Source organism: Diospyros lotus, chromosome 9 (genome assembly GCF_014633365.1).
Source record: "Diospyros lotus cultivar Yz01 chromosome 9, ASM1463336v1, whole genome shotgun sequence".
Lineage (NCBI taxonomy): Eukaryota > Viridiplantae > Streptophyta > Magnoliopsida > Ericales > Ebenaceae > Diospyros > Diospyros lotus.
Window position 1 is genome coordinate 16,688,010 of NC_068346.1, and position 22,682 is coordinate 16,710,691.

Genomic DNA, 22,682 nt, shown 5'->3' on the forward strand with positions numbered 1-22,682 from the left:
TTCTCAGACTCGGTATGCACCTGATCCAACCAGTCACTCACTACAGTCACGAGAGGCCCTCCGTTCCGACATCAGCCCTGTGTCACTATAGCCACAGGTTCTATTCTCATCCTAGCCAGATCCAATCGATCAACCTACCTGTGGAATCATGTCATGATCATTCAACCTCAGACATCAGCAGTCCTGCAAACCCAGTCCTAACCGAGGAGCCCACCAGCCACACCTTCAGGAGAGCTACAAAATCTCCATTCCTCTTACAAATTAAATGGGAGGGACCACCTGAAGTGGTCTCAACTGGTTCGCATGTGTTGAATAATTGAATCCTACAAATCTTCCTAAATCCAGGAAAGTTTCCATATCTAGCAGGATCTGATCATATCCCCAATTCACAATCATATCCTCATTTGTTGGAAAGATCCTATTGTATCTTATAAATTTTCTTGATTGGATAATCTGTTTACTTTGGCATATCCTAAATGTACAGATTTCCCAGCCCTATAAGAGAAGGGTCTGGTCATGCAATTCAATAGAAGCAATAGTAATTTTCAGCTTCCATTTACATTGTTCATATCAAATCCAACAGCACGTTCCTCAAAAGGGAAAGGAAAGCTCATCCATCTCCTTGGTATGGGACCAAAATCCAATGATCTGAAGTTCGTAGCATGGGACAAACAAGACTATATGGTTATGGCATGGCTATGGAATGCAATGGAACTAGAAATCAGCGATACATGTATGTTTTTATCCACGGAAAAGGAGATTTGGGAGACCATGCAGCAAACAGACTCCAAGAAGAACGATTCAGCCCAGATCTACGAAATCAAGGTCAAACTGATGGCTGCCAAGCAAGGTAATCTCTCTGTCACCAAGTATACGAATATGTTGAAAAACCTATGGCAGGAGATGGATCACTATTGATCCCTCCCAATGAAAGATCAAGATGATGCAGCTACTCTGCTGCAGTTTATAGAAAAGGATCGCATCTATGATTTCTTAGCCAGAATAAGATCAGGTTTGGGTTCAGATTTTTGGCAAGGAAGAACTGCCATTGCAGTATGAGACCATTGCCATTATCCGGGCAGAGGAGAGTCAGAGGGATGTGATGCTCAAGGACCAAGTTGTTGAAGGATCAGCGTTGGCCACTCAGGAGTACAAGGATAACTTTGCAGCCAAGCAAAATGCTTTGCAGCTGTAATGAATGAACTAGGGCAGAAAATAGGACACAAATGAGAAGAAAAAAATGCTCTGAATAATCTCTCAAATGAAGAGGAAAGAAAATCAATACAGAAAAGGTAAGGCTAAGTTGATTATATACTCAGCAAAAGCCTAAGCTACTGACAATAAAATGTGCCAACATAAGCGCAATTTGAAGACTAACTGCTACAACATACAGCAACATATACACTCATAATTAAATAACAGAAACATCAAACAGATTATGTAATATTTGCTTTCACATTCCCCTTCAATTGAGACTCCCTTCTGACCAGCTGCTTTTCTGTAACATCTTGTGAATCTGAGGCTGCTTGAATAGGTGATTCTTTTAAACTGATTCTGTCACACAAATCCTGAAACCTGCTTCTTGGCAAACTCTTAGTGAAGATATCAGCTAATTGACATAAAGTAGGCACATACTGAATTTCAACCTCACCATTTTCAACCTTTTCACACACAAATGGACATCAATCTCCATGTGTTTAGTACGAGAATGAAAAACAAGATTTTCAGCAATACTTTTTGCAGCCATATTATCACTCCATACTATTGGTTTTGACCCACACTTATAACCCAGCTCCGAAAACAGAGATTGCAGCCATAATATTTCAGTCACCCCTTGCGCAATAGCTCTATATTCAGCCTCTCCAACTGATCGAGCAACAACTGATTGCTTCCTTGAACTCCAAACTATCAAATTGTGCCCAAGAAATACACAACACCACTAGTAGAGCGCCTACTAACCTTACATCCAGAATAATTCACATCAGTATAGACAACCAGTGGTAAATCAAGAGGTGCTGGTGAGAAAAAGAGGCCTAGACCAAGAGTACCCTTTAGATATCTAAGCAGCCACTTACAAGCTGTCCAATGCTGCTATTTTGGAGAGGATAAGAATTGACTAAGCTTATTAACAGCAAAAGAGATATCTGGTCTAGTGTAGGTCAAGTATTGTAAGGAGACAATGATTGTATGATATAGAGATGGATTTTCAAAAGAATCACCCTCATTACTTAGTGACAACAGAAATCATAGGAGTATCACATGATTTACAGTCTTGCATATTAGCTTTCTTTAGTAAATCCAAAGCATATTTAGCCTGTGTAAGATAAATTCCATCTTGATTTCGATGAGCTTCAAAGCCTAGGAAATAATGAACCAATCCTAGAGTTTTTAGAGCAAAGTTTGTGTCTAAATCATGAATAAAATCTCCAAGGGTTGTCGAATTTGAACCGGTGATCAATATATCATCAACATACACTAGTGCAAACAAAATAAACTGAGAAGTTCTTTCAATAAACAGGGAGGCATCAGATACAACCCTTACAACTCCCTATGACTGCAAAACAACTCTCAATTTAGTGTACCATGCCCTAGGTGCCTGTTTAAGGCCATAGAGAGATTTTCTGAGCTTACAAACATGAGAGGGAAACTGTGCATCAATAAACCCTTCAGGTTGGGACTTATAAACATCTTCAGTCAAATCTTCATTTAAAAAGGCATTATTAATGTCTACTTTCTATATGTCCCATCCAAATGTAACAGCTAAGGTAAACAAAACGTGAATAGTTGGAGGCTTAACAATCAGACTGAAAGTTTCAACATAATCAACTCCCGGTGTTTGAAGAAAACCCTTGGCTACCAACCTAGCCTTGTGTATAAGAATTGTTCCATCAGGATTATACTTAATTTAATACACCCATTTGCAGCCAATGAAGTTCATGTCCGTAGAAAAGGGAACTAAGTCCCAAGTTTGATTATGCTGCAAAGCTATAAACTCTTCCTCCACAGCCTTAACCCATCATGAGTCTAAAAAGGCCTCATGAATAGAACTAGGCACTAGGGAACTAGTTAGGACGTGAGGAGATGTAAATTGAAGTTGCTTGGCCTTGGACTTGGTAAGCATAGGGTGAACAGAAGGAAGAGGTGCAACAGTATGTTTAGAGTTACGTGCTGCAAGTTTAGAACAAGGCTGGGGAACAAGAGCAATAGGAGAAGGAGTAGGAGAATTAATAGGGAATGAATCTGGGGATTGTGAAGGAACTGCAGTGTTTGATAAGGAAGAGGATGTAGGGGGTGCTGCTTTAGAGGAAGCATGAGCAAAAAGGGACTCAAAGAAAGTGTGGAAAATCCATTTGAACATGACTGAGATGCAGCAGGAGAAGAGAACAATCGATCAAAAGGAAATTCATCAGAATTAAATTGCACATGGCGAGATATATAAACTCGACCAAAAGAATGCAAGCATTTATAACCTAAATGTACATGACTATACCCAATGAAAATACATTTGGTTGAATGAAAGGCAAATTTGTGCTTGTTATAAAGGAGTAGATAAAGGAAACAAGCACAACCAAAAGGTTGTAGCATCATATAATTTGGCTACTTGTGATAGAGAAGTTCAAAGGGTATTTTAAATTTGAGAGAAGAAGGGGGAAGCAAATTGATAATATGAACAGCTGTTTGGAAAGCTTCAACCCAAATTTTTAATGGCATGTTGGCATGAGATAACAAAGTAAGCCCCATTTCTACTATATGCCTATGTTTCCTTTTAGCAACATCATTTTGCTGATGAGTATAAGAGCAAGTAAATCGTGGTTGAATACCAAAGCTATGGAGGTAGGGTAAAAATATCTTAAATTCTCCACCATTGTCTTTTTGTAAGGCCTGTAATTTGGTTTGAAACTGAACTTCAGCAAGTTTATGAAAGGTTACAAATGTAGACACAACATCTGATTTAAGTTTCAAGGGGTATAGCCATGTATATCTTGTATAGGCATCTACAAAAATGATATAATACTGATATCCTTCAATATACTTCTTGAGTATTGAGGTGGCTCAGTCGAAAGATGGTATTTCTATATCATAGAGAAAGTACGCATTAGACATCCTGGAAGAAACTGGTCTATTAGATTCCAAACCAGTCGACACTCCAATGGATCCTAATGTCAAACTCCTACCAGGTCAGAGGGAGTCATTGTCAGACCCTGGGAGATATCGGAGACTGGTGAGAAAGCTAAATTATCTCACAGTAACAAGACCGGGCATCTCTTTCGTTATAAGTGTGGTCAGTCAATTTCTCAACTCCCCATGCGACTCTCACTAGGATGTTGTTCTCCGTATTCTGAAGTACATCAAGAGTGCTCCAGGGAAAGGATTAATCCATGAGGATAGGGGACACTCAGAGATTTGGTGCTATTCAGATGCTGATTGGGCAAGATCTCCTTCTGATCGAAGATCTACTTCAGGGTACTGTGTTCTGATTGGAGGTAATTTGGTTTCGTGGAAAAGTAAAAAGTAGAATGTGGTAGCAAGGTCAAGTGCCGAGGCAGAGTACCAAGTTATGGCTAATGCGACATGTGAGCTCATATGGCTCAGGCAATTTCTTCAAGAACTAAAGTTGTGTGAAGCATCTCCCATGAAGCTTGTGTGCGATAATCAGGCTGCACTCCATATCGCCTCAAATCCAGTATTTCTTAAAATGACCAAGCATATTGAGATTGACTGCCACTTTATCACAGAAAAATTAGCTGAAGGTATTATTATCACTGAATTTGTCAACTCCAATTATCAACTAGCAGATACTTTCACAAAGTCACTCAAGGTTCCTCGGATAAATTATATTTGTAACAAACTTGGCGCATATGATATATATGCTCTAGCTTAAGGGGGAGTGTGAGATTTATTCCTTTCCATGTATAGAATGTGTATATAGTCAACTGATAATTAAGGTAATTAGTCTATATTAGTCTCTATGATTTAGGCTGTAATTATCTCCTTGATCTATAATTATCTCCATGATTAGCTCCATCATTTAGGACTCATTTATTGTAATTAGCCTATAAATAATAGAGAATTAAGAGACTAATCTCTCAAGTTTTCTCTCCCAATCACACTCACTTTTCCTTTTCAAGAAGGGTACAAGCCTCAGTCTTGAAGCGTACACGGACACCAACTATGCAAGCTCTATCGTTGATAGGAGGTCAACTTCCAATTACTGCACCTTTGTTAGGGGAAATTTGGTCACTTGGAGGAGTAAGAAACAACTAGTTGTGGCCAGGCCGAGCGCAAAGGCTGAATTTAGGTCCTTGGCTGTAGGCATTTGTGAGCTTCTTCAGCTCAAGATAATACTAGAAGATCTCATAATTAAGTGGGAAGGTCCTATAAGATTATATTGTAATAACAAGTCAGCCATTAGCATTACTCACAACCCTGTTCAACATGATCGGACTAAACACGTGGAAGTAAATCAACACTTTAAAAAAGAAAAGATCGATAACGGATTAATTTGCACACCGTATGTCCCATCCAAAGACCAACTCGCTGATGTTCTCACTAAAGGGCTACCTAGTCATATATTTCAAAAAATTGTTCGCAAGCAAGGAATGGTAAACCAATATTCCCCAACTTGAGGGGGAGTGTCAGAATATCCCAAGAATATCACTAGGATCCTTCTATGTTAGGAAGTGTATTTTCAGTTTCTAAGTTTACTTGATTAGATTGATTGCAGATTCTTAGGAAGTAGATTGATTGCAGATTCTTAGGAAGTTTCTACAGTTAGTGATATGATTGGATCTCCTCTTTGTATATATATATGCTGCATGTATAGTTAGCAAATTAAGACAGAAAAATCTCATTTTTTTCACAATTACCTTTAAGCAATAGATAAGATCCTCATTGTCATCCGAAGAAAGAGCAAGGTTTTCAAGAGCAAGGGTGATGAAGTACATGATTTTCTGCAAATACATGAATAGGATTGTCAAGAACATGTTTCAAAGAACGAAATTAAAGTGGACCAAAAAGATTAAGACAAGTGGAAACTTTTAGTCCATAGAAGTGATTGGAAGAGTAAAATCGTTAGTGTAGTATAAATGGAGACATGCTGACATGGTATATACCTCTGGTTTAGCATTGTTCAATTCTTCATATCCCCTTTCAATGGTTGTTCTTACAGTAGAATCAAGGGCAATGTCCAAAAAAAGAAGATCCCTAAGACGATCATGTGATTTAGAAAGTAAAGGCCTGAGCTCCTCACGTGCCTCTAGCAGGCCCTGGATATATACACACATAATTTTTGATACACGGATAGATTTTGGTAAAGTTAGAAAGTAGGAAAACTGCTAAAAAGAAGGCACTCTAAAAAAAAAGTCAACATACCTCAAGAAGGGCTTCTACATTTTTATCTTCAATGTGTTTCAGAACAAATTGAAGCAATTCCTGTTTAAAGGACAGGTCAAATTTCCAAGGGATAAGGATTTCTCAACTTTGAAACCTACATGTGAGATTATGAAGGCTTCATAAAAGGAATAGCCAAGGAAGTACCACCTGAAATCCAGATGGCAGGCCAGATACAGGATTTATTTGCACCCCGACCATGAAGCCTTGTCCCTGAAAAAGATTAAAGTTCTCATCAATGGATTAAGAAATCTTATATCAAGCAACCCTTGCTAGTTACTTATATTACCTCCGATCTGTAGCCCATGCAATTAGATATAGCAGACTCCAAATCAGCACCGGAATGAACAGCCTGCATATAGATTAAGTTTGCAAGTGTGATCAACTTCTAAACTATGACAACACAAATTGTTAAGAGAGCAGCCAAAGTAGATCCCCTCTTCAACCTTAAAAAGATCTGAATGATCAGAATAGAAAAGTTGACCTTTTCTTTTTCTTTCTTTTTTCTTTTGCTGGAAAGCCCCGACTCTTTCACTTATGAGACAACATTTAGGGGATGCATTTACTGTTTCACTTCTTTCAAGCAGCTCTATTAAAGTCACACAATGGCTTACACTGCATATACAATATTTATGCACTAACTAAAAAAAGGCACAGTTGTCCATAGTTCAGCTTCATCAAACAAACTTCAAAATCACTAATATGATTTATGTAATAAAAGGTGCTCTAAAAACCCCATAATGATTCATTTATATATGTTATCAGTCATTATGGTTTCACCTATTACTAGAATGCAGTTACCTTGCGATGGATAGAGAAGATTGAAAAGCTAGAATCCATGTAGCTAACCCCCCCTAATGAGATTAAGGCCTGTGATGAAAATGATGATTGATGCAGCTACAATACCATACGGATACTTTGCCTAGATAATAACCAAAGCATTGACCAAGAAGATTGAGAAGGCCACCTTCAATGTTCTCATGTAGTTTCCTAGATCACGTAAAAGACCATCTTTCTGATCTCTCCTGAGATTTGGCTCAGAATGGATGCCACGATCATAGCTTAAGAGCCGTTCTTTAGTTATTCCATTCTCATTCAATGTTTTCCAGTAAGCACTGATGTCAAAGTCATTTTCAATATAATCAATCAATGCCTGCACGCAGATTCAATATAAGGAAATTTCTTGAGTAATACAAAGCCAAAGAAGTCCACCAGATCTGCATTCTTGTACCTGACAGATCACAACATCATCAGGGCTAGTATTATTATGTAGCTTCTGATGCCATTCCTCCATCATCCCACCTTTGCAATCATTATTTCTCTGAAACCAACACATAAGTATTCATAAAACAACAAAGTTTACTGTCAAAAGGGAAAAATAAAATGCAAAAGAAAGCTTCTTCAGAACATGTACACGGGAATACTTTTGGGCTTAAAAAATAGAATAAAGTTAGAGATTTGCCTGGATAACAAGGATTTCGTCCCGGATCCGCTGCCCCACATCCCCTTCACCTCCACGACCCACAGTAGATAGAATCATTCTCAAAAGTTCCCGATGTTGGGGATGAGTTCTATAAATATTCTGAAGCAAGTCTGTGAGCCTATCCTGAGCTTTACTTATTTCACTGCACCATATATGCCCAAAGAGCACAAGAGATTGAGCATGCATATTTACAATCAGAGGATGGGATGGGGATGCATGTAGATGCTTAGAATTTGTTCAGAGCAGGTTAGGATAATTTTATAAAAGTGATTGAAGCAAAAAAAGATTTGCTGGAAAATCTAGAACCCTTCAGCACTTTACGTGGTTTGAATATTCATAAATTAAAAGTGATATCTTAGCTGATTGAAGTTTTCAAAACCAAAGCATGTAATGTGCAAGAGTTATCCTGATTGAATTTCTCTAATGTGTCAAGCAATGAAGTGTGAGAGTTATACCGTGGTTTTACATTGTAGTTTTTATTCCATATGAGCTGCCTTGTGGCCATAAACCTCATCCACACAAGAATTGCTGCAAAGCCCAGTTCACCAGCATCTCTGGCTTCATTTACCAAGTCTGATGCAATATTAAATCTGAGGAGAAAAAAAAAAAAGCATACCATTATAATTTCAATGACATTGAACCAACTCGGGACCCAAACATGAGTTAAATATAAAACCAGTAATATTAAATGAGATATAGTGTAATGCCATGTGAATGTGTAGTTGTCTACATGCTGCCAAGCATTTAATCAAAAGCCCAATCAGCATTTATCATGTAGATCCAAACCCAATATAAAGCAAGTTTAACTGTCCCAGTGACTATTTCTCCTAAAGATGGTAATTTTTATGAGGGGTTGAGCTGCACTAGCATTCAAAAAGCATAATTTGGGATGAGGACCAATATAGTTAACCTATCCAAAAAATAAGTTGAACCTATCATATCCTACAAGCATGACCAATAATACGGACACAGGACACATACATGCACAAGAAGATGTGAAAGAAAAAGCCAAAATCCTGCTAAGTCCAAGCCCTTATCCCTTGGAGACAACTACTGCACTTCAAAATTAACCATAACCACCATGAAAGAGTCCGCCCAACATACCAAGAAGGCAATTGTAAGAACATCAAAGAAATGGCAAAACAACACTCAGAAATATGCATATTATATAAAGCATTTTTTATTCATATTGGGTATTGTAGCCATGCCTAACATGTATCGCACACAGACGCTCCTTGGTCATCTTGATGTATGTGTTGGACAAAAGAAATAGTATGTCCTAATTTTTTATTATTATTTTGAATTTAGACAACATCGAGGGCACAAGACAAACACTCCATGATTAGGATATATGTCAACACTTGTGTCCATTATGTGAATAAAATAAACTGTGTATACAACCCACAAGTGTACAATACAGCGTATATATATAGATACACGTATTTAAAATTAATTACACTAATACCCCCTTACTTATCTTATTTTAACACTCTTCCTCGAGTTGGAGCATATATATTAAGCATGTCCAGCTTGGTACAAATATAATTCACATGAGACCATCTAAGTGACTTGGTGAGTAAATCAGCTAATTGATCATTGGAACCCACATATGTTGTAACTATATCCCCAAAGAACACCTTTGCTGTAACAAAATGGCAATCAATTTCAATATGTTTGGTTCTCTCATGAAACACAGAACTAGAAGCAATATGCATTGCAACCTGGTTGTCACAAACCAATTACATAGACTTGACCTGCATAACTCCTAACTCCTCAATTAATTGTTTCAACCACACTAGCTCACATGTTGTTACGACCATTACCCTGTATTCAGCCTCTACACTAGATTTGGCGATAACAATTTGCTTCTTACTTTTCCAAGAGACTAGATTTCCACCCACAAATACACAGTATCCAAATGTGGATCGTCTATCACTAGGTGATCCTGCCCAATCAGCATTCGTATATCCCACAATCTAACTGTGCCCATGATTTTGATACAATACACCCCGACCAAGGGTAGCCTTAATATACCGAAAAATATGGATCACTACATCCCAGTGATTGTCACAAGATGAACCCAAGAACTGACTTACCACACTCACAACAAATGAAATATCAGGACGAGTGATTGTGATGTAATTAAGTTTCCCAACTAGTCGACGGTAGCGCCCAGGATCAAAAAGAGGCTCCCCTGTCTCGATAACAGCCTGATATTTGGATCCATAAGGGTATTTGTAGGCTTACATCCAAGCAATCATGTCTCCTCTAGCATATCCAAAGCATACTTCCTTTAAGAAATATAGAGGCCTTGCTTTGACCAAACTACATCAATACCCAAAAAATATCTCAAATGACCTAGATTCTTAGTCTGAAACTGTTGGTGAAGATGTGCCTTCAATTCAATGATACCAACCTCATCATCCCCTGTAAGTCTATATCATCAACATATACCACTAGAAGAATGTGGTGGCCAAACTGGGAGCGATAAAAACAGAATGATTAGCTTCATTCCGAGTTAACCCAAACTCAAGAACAACTGAACAAAATCGACCAAACCAATCTCAAGGAGACTATTTTAAACCGTATAAAGATTTTCGAAAGCGACATACCAACCCAGACTCGCCCTGAGCAACAAAGCTAGGAGGTTGCTCCATATACACCTCCTCCTGTAAATCGCCATGAAGAAAGGCATTTTTTATGTTCAGTTGATCAAGAGGCCAATGAAACATAGCAGCAAGGGACAAGAAAAGGCGAACAGGGGAGATCTTAGCAACAGGAGAAAATGTATCGCCATAATCAAAACCAGAAACCTGAGTGTATCCTTTAGCAACAAGGCGAGCCTTAAGACGATCAATCCGGCCATCAAGGCCAACTTTAACAGTGTAAACCAAGCGACAACCAACAGTAGACTTACCTTTGGGAAGAGGTACCAAGTCCCAAGTCCCAATGGAATGTAAGGCAGACATTTCTTCGACTATAGCAGCCTGCCACCCTGGATAGGAAAGAGCTTCGGGAACAAATTTAGGAAGAGAAACAAACGATAAAGCAGAATATTCAGGGGACAAAGAATCATAGCTAACAAAATGGGAAATGGAATGGAAGGTGGTGCAATGACGAGTATCTTTACGAAGAGCAATAGGTAAGTTAAGATCAAAAGTCGAAGGCGACGAACCAAAGGAGGAATAACTAATCGACACAGAGGATGAGTTAGGAGACGGCTCCCTCGGACTAGCGACGACAGTCGGTGCTGGTTGGGCCATGAGTTGTGGACGCCATTGATAGACCTAAAGATCGAGGCAATCAAGGCAAGAGGCAAAGGATGGTGGAGATGGTGAAGGCATTGGAGATGGAGATGATGGAAGGTCAAGAAAAGGGACAAGCAAAGGTAACCCAGTAAACACAGACTCGGAGACCTCAGACGAAGAAGGGAGATAAGGAGATGACCCAAAAAAGGTAACATCCGCTGAAACAAAATATCGAGTTAATTGAGGAGAGTAGCAATGATACCCCTTCTGAAAGCAGGAATAACCCAGAAAAACACCTTTAACAGAACGAGCGGATAACTTATCACAACCTGGGACAAGATGGTGAACAAAGCATGTACTCCCAAAGATACGAGGGGGAAGAGAATATAAGTAAACCCGAGGAAAAAGAATGGAATGAGGAATCTGGTCATTAAGGATAGAAGATGGCATACGGCTAATTAAGTAACATGCAGTTAAGACAGCATCACCCCAGTATTGAAGAAGAACATGCATATGAAGAAGAAGCGTGTGGGCTGTCTCAATTAAATGACGATTCCTGCATTCAGTCACCCCATTTTATTGTTGGGTTCCAGGACACGAAGCTTGGTGAAGAATCTCATTGGATGCCATAAAAGATCTAAAGGAGAGAGAGAAATATTCAAGAGCATTATCACTACGAAGAACACGGATAGGCAAATTAAACTGAGTTCTAATTTCAGCACAAAATGTAGTGAAGACTGAAAATAACTTTGAACGCGTTTTCATTAAATATAGCCATGTAGTTTGAGAGAAATCATCAATAAATGTTACAAAATAACAAAAATCGTCTTTTGAACTGACACGAATGAGACCCCATACATCTGAATGGACTACTGAAAAATGAGAACTAGCACGTTTATTGACTCTACTTGGGAAAGAACTACGACTATGTTTCCCAAGTTGACAAGACTCACACTCTAAGAAAGAAATACTAGAGAGACTGGGAACCATCTTCTTGAGATTGGGAAGAGATGGGTGCCCCAACCGATAATGGATCTGTAGTGTGGAAGTTGTCGTCGTGCACGCCACTAAAGAAGCAGGGAAAGACAGATAGTAGAGACTATGAGACTCAAACCCTGTGCCAATCGTCCGTCCGGTCCTCCGATCCTGCACAAGAACGGAATCAGACAAAAAGGTTATAGAGCAATTAAGACTACGAGTGAGTTGACTGACAGAGAGCAAATTAAAGGTACATTGTGGTAAATGTAAAACAGATGATAATGGTAAAGTAGGAAGAGGTGATGCCGTGACTGAGGCTTGAGAGCCATCAACCAATGTAACAAGAGGTAGAGATTGCAAAGTTTGAATATGAGATAGGAGAGAACGATTATCAGACATGTGATTAGTGGCACCGGAATCAAAGATCCATGGGCCAAGAGAAGAGGAAGACTTAATGAAGCAAGCAGCAAGGTTACCAGTGTCAACAAGGGACGTGAGGGTGAAGTAGCCTGTTGTGCTGCTCGGAACTGAAAAAACTGAGCATACTCCCCCTCAGAGATAGTCACTAGTGAGGAATCACTGGATGTGATAGATGTCTGACCCTCCAAAGCACCCACAACCATGTTAGCAGTACTAGCTGCATGAGGTAGACAACCATGTAGGCGATAACAAGTCTCTCTAGTGTGACCAAGACGATTACAATAGGAACACTGGGGCCGAGGACGACCACCACCCCAACGACCACTGCGATCAGTCGGGGTCATAACAAGGGCAGAGTGATCTCTAGGTACGAACATGCCACGATCGGCGGTAATAGAAGAGGCTCTAAGTAGCCTGGCAAATACCTCTGTCAGAGGAAGAAGAGACGCACTGCCGAGAATCCGTGTCTTAACTAATTCAAGCTCCGGTAGAATTCCATGAAGACAAAGGATAGTAAACATTTGATCACGTTGTTGCTGTTGTTTCTTGATATCGATATCAAATGGCATCAACTCGTTAAAATCAGTAATAAAAGCTTGAAGCTTACCCAAATATGTGGTCATATCCAAATTAGTTTGTCATAAATTGAACAAAGCACCAATGACATCATAAATATGAGTGATGTCACTAGTATACAACTCATGAGCCCGAGTCCACAGGGCGCTACACTCCCAAAGAGGTCGAAATATCGGCATCAAAGTCGGGTCAATGGTCTGCCACAATAAACTTAATAACTGAGCATCCACCTTCTGCCAAAGAGGTTGATCGCCCTCAGGAACAGTTGAAATAGTCTTTGATAAATGATCCTCAAGGCCATGGCCAAGAAACCAAATTTCAACTGCAGATGACCAAGCGAAATAATTCTGTCCACTCAACTTCTCTGTGATAATAACTGGTGTGCCCAAAAAATGGGAAATAGTTATAGGTGTGGACATGGTGGAATGGCTTGTGGATGAAGAGTGAGATGGAGATGAAGACATGATGTGGAAAGAACAGCGGATCTGGAGCAGGTCGGACTGCATGATCGAAGAGAGAAGAACAAATCTTAAACAACGACAAATCTAGGCAAATATGGGCACACAAAAGCTGAGAGTCACCAGATTTGAAACAACAGCGGATGGCACGGTGGTCGGATCTAGGCGGGAGCAGCTTGATCTGAAGACTAACGGCCAGATCTAGGGTCACCTAAGGATGGTCGGATTTGGACAGGAGCGATGACGGCGATGAAAGATGGTCGGATCTGGACAGGCGTGGGGAGGGCGAGATCTGGGGGCGAAGATGGTCGGATCTGAAGAAGAAGAGGCCGCGATATCAAGGAAACGACCTCGTGACCAGCGAAACCAACGACGGATGAAGCGATCAGCGGTGATGGTATCGGTTGACGACGATAGCAGCGGCTAGCATTAGGTTAGGGTTTGGAGGACTCTGATACCATGTTATGTAAATAAAATAAACTGTATATATTACCCACAAGTGTACAGTACAAGTGTAACATACACGTATTTAAAATTAATTACACTAATACCCCCTTACTTATCTTATTTAACACATGAGTTCAACAAGCCTGTGGACACAGCGGGATTTCAAAAGAGTTTCTAGAGTATTATGTAAAATTTTTGGGTGAAGTGTGAAAAAGGGGGGTGGTGGGAAGAGTTGAGTTTGGTTTCAACTCCAACATTGATGTTGATTCTTTTTTTTCTCTCTTTTTTCCTCTATTGAATAATGTAAATGCTTATAACCATTATGGATTCAATATTTCAATGGTACCTTTGATGCTAGATAATGGTATTTTTTCAATAATTTATACATTAACTAGTGTACTCCTATATTTTTATTGTATTTTTGGTTATAGTGTTCATAACATTACTATAATTGTATCCTTATTGCTATCTTTTTCAAATCCCAGAACCCCAACTTTCTTTCATATCTGTATCTGAATCTTGCTTCTTAGAATATACATCAACCAGCCTGGTCCATTCAACCAGCATTTCTAAGAGCAATCCTCACAACAAAGAGAGATAGCATATGAAGTTACACAAATTGACAGAAAATATGATAAAAGGCAGAAAAAAGTTAAGATCGATAAATAAAGTGGAAAACATAAAATTCCCGAAGCCAACTGCTGACTGGAAATTTACCATACATAAAATTACCTAAGGATTACAGAATGCAGCCTGAATTTACCAATAGGCAGAAAGGCAAATACTGAAACTTCAAATAGGCAAGCAAATTAAAAAATTAGTCTAAAAACCAAGGAATAAAAGAGGATACTGAATATTACTAACCGGTGCATAAAGGACTTCTGTGCCTCACTTTCCAAGCCAGCTATTTTATCCAGCAAAGCCTTTGCAGTGCCCCGGCCATCACCAGCATCCTTTTTGAGTGGAACAATGTTTAGTCAGTATATCTGGAAGTCCCTTGTTATGATACAGAATAAAACTAAAAACACCTAGATAAGGTATAACAGGCAATCCTTTCTAAGAGAATCAAACACGGTAACCTTTGGAGCCTGCTGTGGTTCAATGCCAAAATCAACATAAAAGTCAGAACCATTCTTCTTTAGCCACTTTCCACCAGACAAAAGGACAAATGGCATCCCCACAAAACTGTCATCTTCAATTTCTATCTCCAAGCATTGGACCTGACAATTAAACTAAGGATAAATTTGAAGACCATAAATCAAGTCTTAGTTCAGGCAGATGATCCAAGGGATTTATCTTGTCACACCGTGTAGGATGGATTGTCTGAACTGCTTGCAAATTGTGTTTCAACAGCTTTGTCCAGGGATTTTGAACCAGGAGGCAACAGACTTGGAGGTGGTTGCTGCAAAAATTTTCAGAGATTATAACCACAAAAGAGTTGCACAACTTGTGCCACACAAAGATTATTAATCATAGTTGTATAAGGCGTGAGTAAACAATGTCCCTGTGAATAAATTCCAATGCCTTACCAGCCATTCTCCAGGTCTTTTTGATAAGGCCCAGTGAAGGATAACTGGCTCCATGAGATCAGTAGCCAAATGGATTTTTATCTTGTGAGCAGCCTTCATAACAAGTACCTTATGAATGGAACAGTAAAATGTTAAAATATTATAATCATCCCTGCAAAACATTTATTGAACTTTACAGCATATTGTATCTCACCATAAGTTCCTTATCAGCAAGCCTAAATATTTTCTTTTTCACAACAGAACTACCACTTTGTTCTTCTTTTTCCTTCACAAATTGTTCAACCTTAGACAACGCTAGTGGTTCGACTGACGTCTTTTCTGCCACAGATCCAACTGCATACTTATTTAGAAGCTGGATGAAATCCCTTTGCTTGCGCCGAATTCTTTCAACAGAAAAATATTTCTTTCTTTCTAGTTGCTTTGCAACCTTGGTTTTTATCTCTCCTTTCGTTATCTTCTTCCGTATTTCATTGATTGAAGTACCATTCTCCAGTTCAGTTTGCAACTCTTTTCTTGCTTCCTCAAATTCAATCTGGTAATGTAACATCAGACACTTAAAATCAAACAGAACAATAACTAGTGACACCTTAATTATAAAGAATAATGAAGAAATAATAATTACCAGTTAATGCACATTTTAAAGCCTAAGAAGATAATGTAATTTTATATTTATTAGTTCTTCCTCCTTGCATCTTCTAATTTCAAAAACTTTGACCTCCAAAATATTAAATTTATTTACAAATGGATCTTTCTAGTAGATATTTGGACTCTTTTGCCCACTACTTTCCTGATATATAGAATATGAGAATTAACTTCCTTGCACAATAAAAGGCATTTCTGGAGTATAACTTCATGTTTGTATGAAAGATATATGTTTATTTATTAGTCATCCCTAAGTATAAAGGGCACCCCCCCCATGCAAGAGACTTCTCATTGTGCAAGGGTTGAGAGAGGGTTGTATTTGTATGCAACCTTCCCCCCTTTTTTTTTTTGGCAAAGAAACTTATAATTTAAACCCATGACCTTCTGTCAAGTCTCGGCGGTAAGACTTGAGAGAACAAAATTTAGAAGGATCGAGACAGAGGGATAGACACAGAATTGGGAGGGAAAATGGGAGAATTGAGAGGGAAGAGAGAGAGAGTTTAAGAGGGAAGAGAGAGAGAGTTTTAAGAGGGAAAGATCTTCTCATTCAACATAGAAGTCCCATCCTCAAGTAATCGTCCTTTTACAGGCCTTTCCGCGATTCATATTGTAACCATGGGAAGAAGCTTCTAGCTCCCACTACAAGTGGCCCATGTGGGCTGCGGTTATTATAACAGAAATTGCAAAAAATTTACAAAACTACCACTGGGTCGTAACATTCCCTACCCCTAGAAAACATTCTTGTCCTCAAGAATCTGTATAAGTCTGGTAGCTCATGGGAATTGGGTTAGCAGTTTCGGTAAGTACTCCCAGGTGGTGTGATGAGGATCCATGTGAGACCACCTAACCAGCACTTGAGTTAAGGGTAGCGACCCCTGGTAGATGACCCTTTTGTCCAAGATAGCCTGGGGCTCCACGAGCACTTCCTCTTCCTCATCGATTGTAGGGAGCTCTAGGTTAACTGCCGCCTGGGGTCTTATGACTTTCTTAAGTAGAGACACATGAAATACATGGTGCATGTGGACCTGGGGTGGTAGTTTGAGCTTGTAGGCAACCCGTCCCACTTTAGGTTGTACAGTAAATGGCCCAATGTATTTTGGACTTAACTTGGATGCCAGGGTACCAGTGAATGGTTGTTGCATAGACCTCTTCACTCTCAAATAAACCTAGTCCCCTACTTCAAAGGTTCTGTCACTCCTCTTCTTATCGGCATTCTGCTTCATTCTGTTCTAGGCTATGGCCAATTCTCTTTTCAATTCCTTCAAAACTCCCTATCATTGTTGTAAGTATTATTCTACCGAAGCCAGAGTGGCTATAGAACTCGATAAGGCTGGTAAGAGGGGTGGTTTATGGCCAAACACAGCTTCAAAAGGACTCCTATTGATAGCACTATGGTGGCTGGAATTGTACCACTACTGAGCTAATGACAGTCATTTGTTCCAACTCTTTGGTCTGTTGAAACACATGCATCTCAGGTAAGTTTCCAAACACTGATTAACTCTCTCGGTTTGGCCATCCATTTGAGAGTGATAGGCTGTGGACATGTGCAGCCCTACCCCCATTCTTTTGAACAATTCTTGACAAAACATGCTTGTGAAGATCTTGTCTCTATCCGAGATAATGGACTTCGGAACCCCGTGTAATTTAACTATCAAATCCATGAATTTTCTTGCTACTTCTTGTGCTGAAAAGAAACGGGTTAGCCTGATGAAATGGGAGAACTTAGTCAGCCTATCTACCACCACTAACACCACATCCTTACCCTCTGATTTGGGTAGCCCTTCTATGAAGTCCATAGAGATCCTTTCCCATGCTTAATCGGGCACTGCTAAGGGTTGCAGCAAACCTGGGTAAGCCACATTCTCATTCTTGCACCTTTGGCAAACTTCACATGTTAGCACAAAACTTACCACAACCTTCTTTTGCCCCGGCCAGTAGAACACTTGTCTCACCTTCTGATAAGTGGCTTGTATTCTCGAGTGGCCTCCTATGGGTGAATCATGTAGAGAGGTTAGGATCTACCTTTTGAGTGATTCATCCTCACCCACTACTACTCTGCCATTGAACCTTAGCAGACCATTGGAGAGAGTATACCCTGGTTTACTTGTGGGTTGTACTGCAAGCTGAGTGATTAGGTCCTGCACCCAAGGTGTTTGGTCATAACTTCCTGTTACCTCCTTAACTCACTCGAGTACCACAGTCGTTGTTGATCTGCACTCTACTTTCTCTTCCCTTCTCAAGAGGGCATCATCTACCACGTTTTCCTTACCCTTGCGATATACAATGGTATAATCCATTCCCATTAACTCTCCCTTCCTCTGTAACTGGGTGTGCAGCCTTTGTTGGTCCAGGAATTGCAAGCTCTCGTGGTCCGTTTTGATAATGAAGGGTCCTACTTCCTGGTAATGCCTCCATCTATCAACAGCTCCTAACACAACCAGTAGTTCTTTGTCATACACACTTAGGCCTAGGTGCCTAGGGGCCAAAGCTTGGTTGATGTACGATAAGGGCCTTCCCTCTTGCATTAACACCGCACCTATCCCGTTGTCACATGCATCTGTTTCAACCACAAATTTCTTAGAAAAATCTGGGAGAGCTAGCACCGATGCCTCTGTCATGGCCTTCTTGAGTGTTAAGAAAGTTGTTTCTGCTCTTGGATTCCATTAGAAATTGTCCTTCTTGAGAAGTTCAGTTAGGGGTTTGCTGATGGGGCCATAACCTTGTATAAACTTCCAATAGTAACCTGTTAACCTTAAGAAACCCCTTAGTTCTTTTACCGTTTGCGGCCTGGGCCATTCTACCATGGTTGTGATCTTATTTGGATCAGTCTTCACTCCTTCTCCCGATATAATATGACCTAGATATTCCACTTCTTTTTCAGCAAGGGTACACTTTGATAGCTTAACATACAATTTGTTAGAAGTCAAGACCTCAAAGGTGGTACGAAGGTGGTCTAGGTGTTGTTCATAGTTCGGGCTGTATATGAGGATGTCATCAAAGAAAACTAGGATGAATTTCCTCAATTAAGGCTGGAAAACTTGGTTCATTAGGGCTTGAAAGGTGGTTGGGGCATTGGTAAGCCCAAAGGGCATCACCACAAATTCATACAGCCCTTGATGAGTAGTAAATGCAGTTTTAGGTATGTCATTAGGGGTCATCGGAATTTGGTGGTAGCCGGATCTCAAGTCCAATTTAGAAAAAATGTGTGCTCCATTCAATTCATCTAATAGGTCATCAATTAAGGCTATAGGGTACTTGTTTTTGATAGTGTTGGTATTGAGTTAACGATAGTCAACACAAAATCTCCATGACCCATTTTTTTTTTTAACAAGTAACACGGGGGAGGTAAATGGGCTTTGAGAGGGTCTAATGATAGAGGTAGAGAGCATATTAGAGATTTGTTTCTCTATCTCGGCTTTTTGGATGGGTGAATATGTATAGGCACGTATGTTTACGGGTAGTGAGTTTGGTTTAAGGTGTATAGAGTGGTCAAGGCTCTTTTGGGTGGCAGTGATTTGGGTTCAAAAAAGAGGTCTTGAAATTCTTGCAAGAGTAAGTGTAAGCTATCAGTAAGGAGTACCTTAGTTGGGTGTTGTAGGGTGCCCAAGCTGTTCTCCCTCCTCTGCACATTCGCCTCTTCTCTTCCTTCCTGCTCGTCCCATCCCCGCACATGAATAGAGTATAATTCGGCAATCTACCCTTTCTTCTTATGCATCAGTCTCTGCAATTTGCCCCCCTCTATCATTTTACACTCTCCTTGTTCTGTGATGCCCTTCAGTGTCAATTTGGTACTTCCCCATATCCAATGTGACTTCCAGTTTGTTGAAGTCAAATGTGAGAGGACTTACAATTTGCATCCAATCAACGCCCAGCACTATATCCCACCCTCCCAGTTCCAGTATTCTCAGATCGCTTTGGAACAGCTATCCCTGCATAAGCCACTTGAACCCTTCACATTTGTTGTGGCTGTACATTTTGCTACCATTAGCCACTGTCACTGATAAGGGGGTGGTGGCCATCATCTTACATCCCAATTCTAATGTCGTAGCTTCATTTAGGAAGCTATGTGTACTGTCACTATCAATTAGTACTAGCAGTTCCCTTCCTCCCCATTTCCCTGGTACCTTGATAATCTTTCCTATTGTGCCTCCTTTGAGAGCATGAAATGAGATTTCCACCCCTTCTTGTTCTACTTCCTCACTGTTATGGGTTGTTGTTGCATCTTGGACAGTTTCCCCTTCCACTATCTCCTCCCCTTCTTCACCTTCGTCTTTTTCTTCCCCTTCCATGTTCAACAATTGTCTCCTGCAGATATGTCCTGGTCCAAACTTTTCTCCACACTTCTAACATAACCCCATGAGTCTCCTATGCTCCATAGTAGTAGATCGTAGAGGATTGGGATTGGCCCTAAGTCCTCCTACTGTCCCTCTAGCCACTAAGGCTCTGGAATTTCCTCCTAAGGTATGATTATTGGGTGGTAGGGGCTTAATCAGTGTCCAGTTCTTCTTGTAGATGGCTTCCAATGTTAACTCCTAAAGTCTCACCTTCTCCACAACTTATCTAACTGTGGTGGACATCATCATTTTAACCATTGATCTTAATTCATCTTTGAGGCCGCTAATAAAGCTAGACACAAAGTACTAGTCCGTTAATGTAGGCTATGCATTCCACATTAGTGCCCCCAGTTCTTCAAACCTCTCTTGATACTCAGTCACTGATCCCTTTTGTTTAAGCTTATTGAACTCTTCTACTATATCTATCATGTTTCTTTCACCAAATCTTACACATAATTCTTCTGCAAAATCTATCCACCTCACATTCATTCCCCTCGATCTAAACCAGCCTTGAAACCAGGCATCTGCCGTATCATTTAGATAGGCAGTAGCTAGATTGATCCTTTGATTCTCCACTACCCCATAAAACTGAAAGAATCTTTCACATCTACGGATCTATCACCTCGGTTTGGATCCTTCAAAGAGAGGGATCTCTAATCTCGGCATTGGACCTTGATTAGATCTAGGGGAATTAGCTTCTCTTACCTGATCTCTTGTCTCATCATAGGATGAGTTTCCTGCTTCATTAACTCCTTGCGGCCTCGGGAAGATACCTGCTCCCACCATTCCTTGCTCGGAACTCATTCTGGGAGGAAATTCCGGTGGCAATCGGAATTGAGGCAATGACAACAACATGTTGAACATGTTGTTGATTCTCTGTCCAAATTGCTCCATGTTTTCCCAGTTCCTTGCTAGTTCTTGTTGTACTCCTTCTTGGGAAGCTATTATATCTTCGCGCAGCTCTTCTCGGATTGCTCTTATTTCTTCTCTATTCTGGGCCACGGCCTCCTGCATCTGATTCATTCCAAATTCCATCGCTTCCATCCTATTCTCCAGCTGCTTCATCCTAGTGCCTTCCGCCATTCGGAATTCCTTTTGGCCCGATACAATTAACCGATCACACACCTTCCTACACCGGAATCTCGGCCAAGAATGATCGGCTCTAATACCAAAATGTCAAGTCTCAGCGGTAAGACTTGAGAGAACAAAATTTAGAAGGATTGAGACAGAGGGATAGAGACAGAATTGGGAGGGAAAATGGGAGAATTGAGAGGGGAGAGAGAAAGAGTTTAAGAGGGAAAGATCTTCTCATTCAACATAGAAGTCCCATCCTCAAGTAATCAGCCTTTTATAGGCCCTTCCGCTGTTCATATTGTAACCATGGGAAGAAGCTTCTAGTTCCCGCTACAAATGGCCCATGTGGGATGCGATTATTACCACAGAAATTGCAAAAAATTTACAAAACTACCACTGGGTCATAACACCTTCCTGGTCACAAAGGAGGAACTTTACCATTGAGTTCTCCAAGTATACCTATATTTAATTATTGATGTGTCCCTACAACAAATTGTCATTAATTTCTTTTCTTTTTTCCTTTCAATTGCCAAAGGTCTATATCTTGTGTTTTTATATGGGCTAGGAGAAATCTTCCCCATACCTCTAACCAAACACCCCAATCTCATACCCTTGATGGGCAGACCATTCTCATTTTCTTTTCCACTCACCCACGTTAAGGGGGCTTAGGTACTCAGATTGAGAAAAAATAAACTCGCATAACACTTCAAAAGGTCAATTTTTCAAATCTAAATTAGAAACGCACAAACACAATATAAAAATGAAAGAAAACATTTTTGTAATGATCAGAACTATAATATATCTTTTAACAAGGATATTTTTGTATTTTAATATAGAATAAGGGTATTTGAGGCATGTTATATATAATAGGGAAAGTCTGCACTGAGGTTACCTAAATCCTACCTTGCTAAACTCGCTTTTTAGGTTATACCAATTTCCTTATAACTTGCCCCATTAATCCCATAACTTCCTATTAAGGGGCCAGGACTACCTGGTTTTCCAGGTCAAATTGCTACTTAATCTATGGTTCTTATTTACATTATTAAAAATAGGATTTTATTTCCCTATATGTAGCAAAAAAATAGGATCTAATTTAAAGTTAG

The 22,682-nt window shown here is 39.9% G+C and overlaps 1 protein-coding gene across 1 annotated transcript in view; it reads right to left on the minus strand.

The window, feature by feature from the left end:
* LOC127809795 (alpha-glucan water dikinase, chloroplastic) overlaps positions 1 to 22,682 on the minus strand; it is a 43,135-nt gene that overhangs the window by 10,096 nt on the left and 10,357 nt on the right. The window contains exons 9-22 of the mRNA XM_052348890.1: positions 15,723 to 16,061; positions 15,530 to 15,637; positions 15,307 to 15,402; positions 15,080 to 15,220; positions 14,865 to 14,953; positions 8,329 to 8,463; positions 7,853 to 8,015; positions 7,622 to 7,711; positions 7,358 to 7,543; positions 6,680 to 6,742; positions 6,541 to 6,603; positions 6,373 to 6,432; positions 6,114 to 6,266; positions 5,868 to 5,951 (exon numbers count right to left, since the gene is read on the minus strand). Of these exons, the coding sequence (XP_052204850.1) occupies positions 5,868 to 5,951; positions 6,114 to 6,266; positions 6,373 to 6,432; positions 6,541 to 6,603; positions 6,680 to 6,742; positions 7,358 to 7,543; positions 7,622 to 7,711; positions 7,853 to 8,015; positions 8,329 to 8,463; positions 14,865 to 14,953; positions 15,080 to 15,220; positions 15,307 to 15,402; positions 15,530 to 15,637; positions 15,723 to 16,061 (1,770 nt within the window). The remainder of the gene's footprint in view (positions 1 to 5,867; positions 5,952 to 6,113; positions 6,267 to 6,372; positions 6,433 to 6,540; positions 6,604 to 6,679; positions 6,743 to 7,357; positions 7,544 to 7,621; positions 7,712 to 7,852; positions 8,016 to 8,328; positions 8,464 to 14,864; positions 14,954 to 15,079; positions 15,221 to 15,306; positions 15,403 to 15,529; positions 15,638 to 15,722; positions 16,062 to 22,682) is intronic.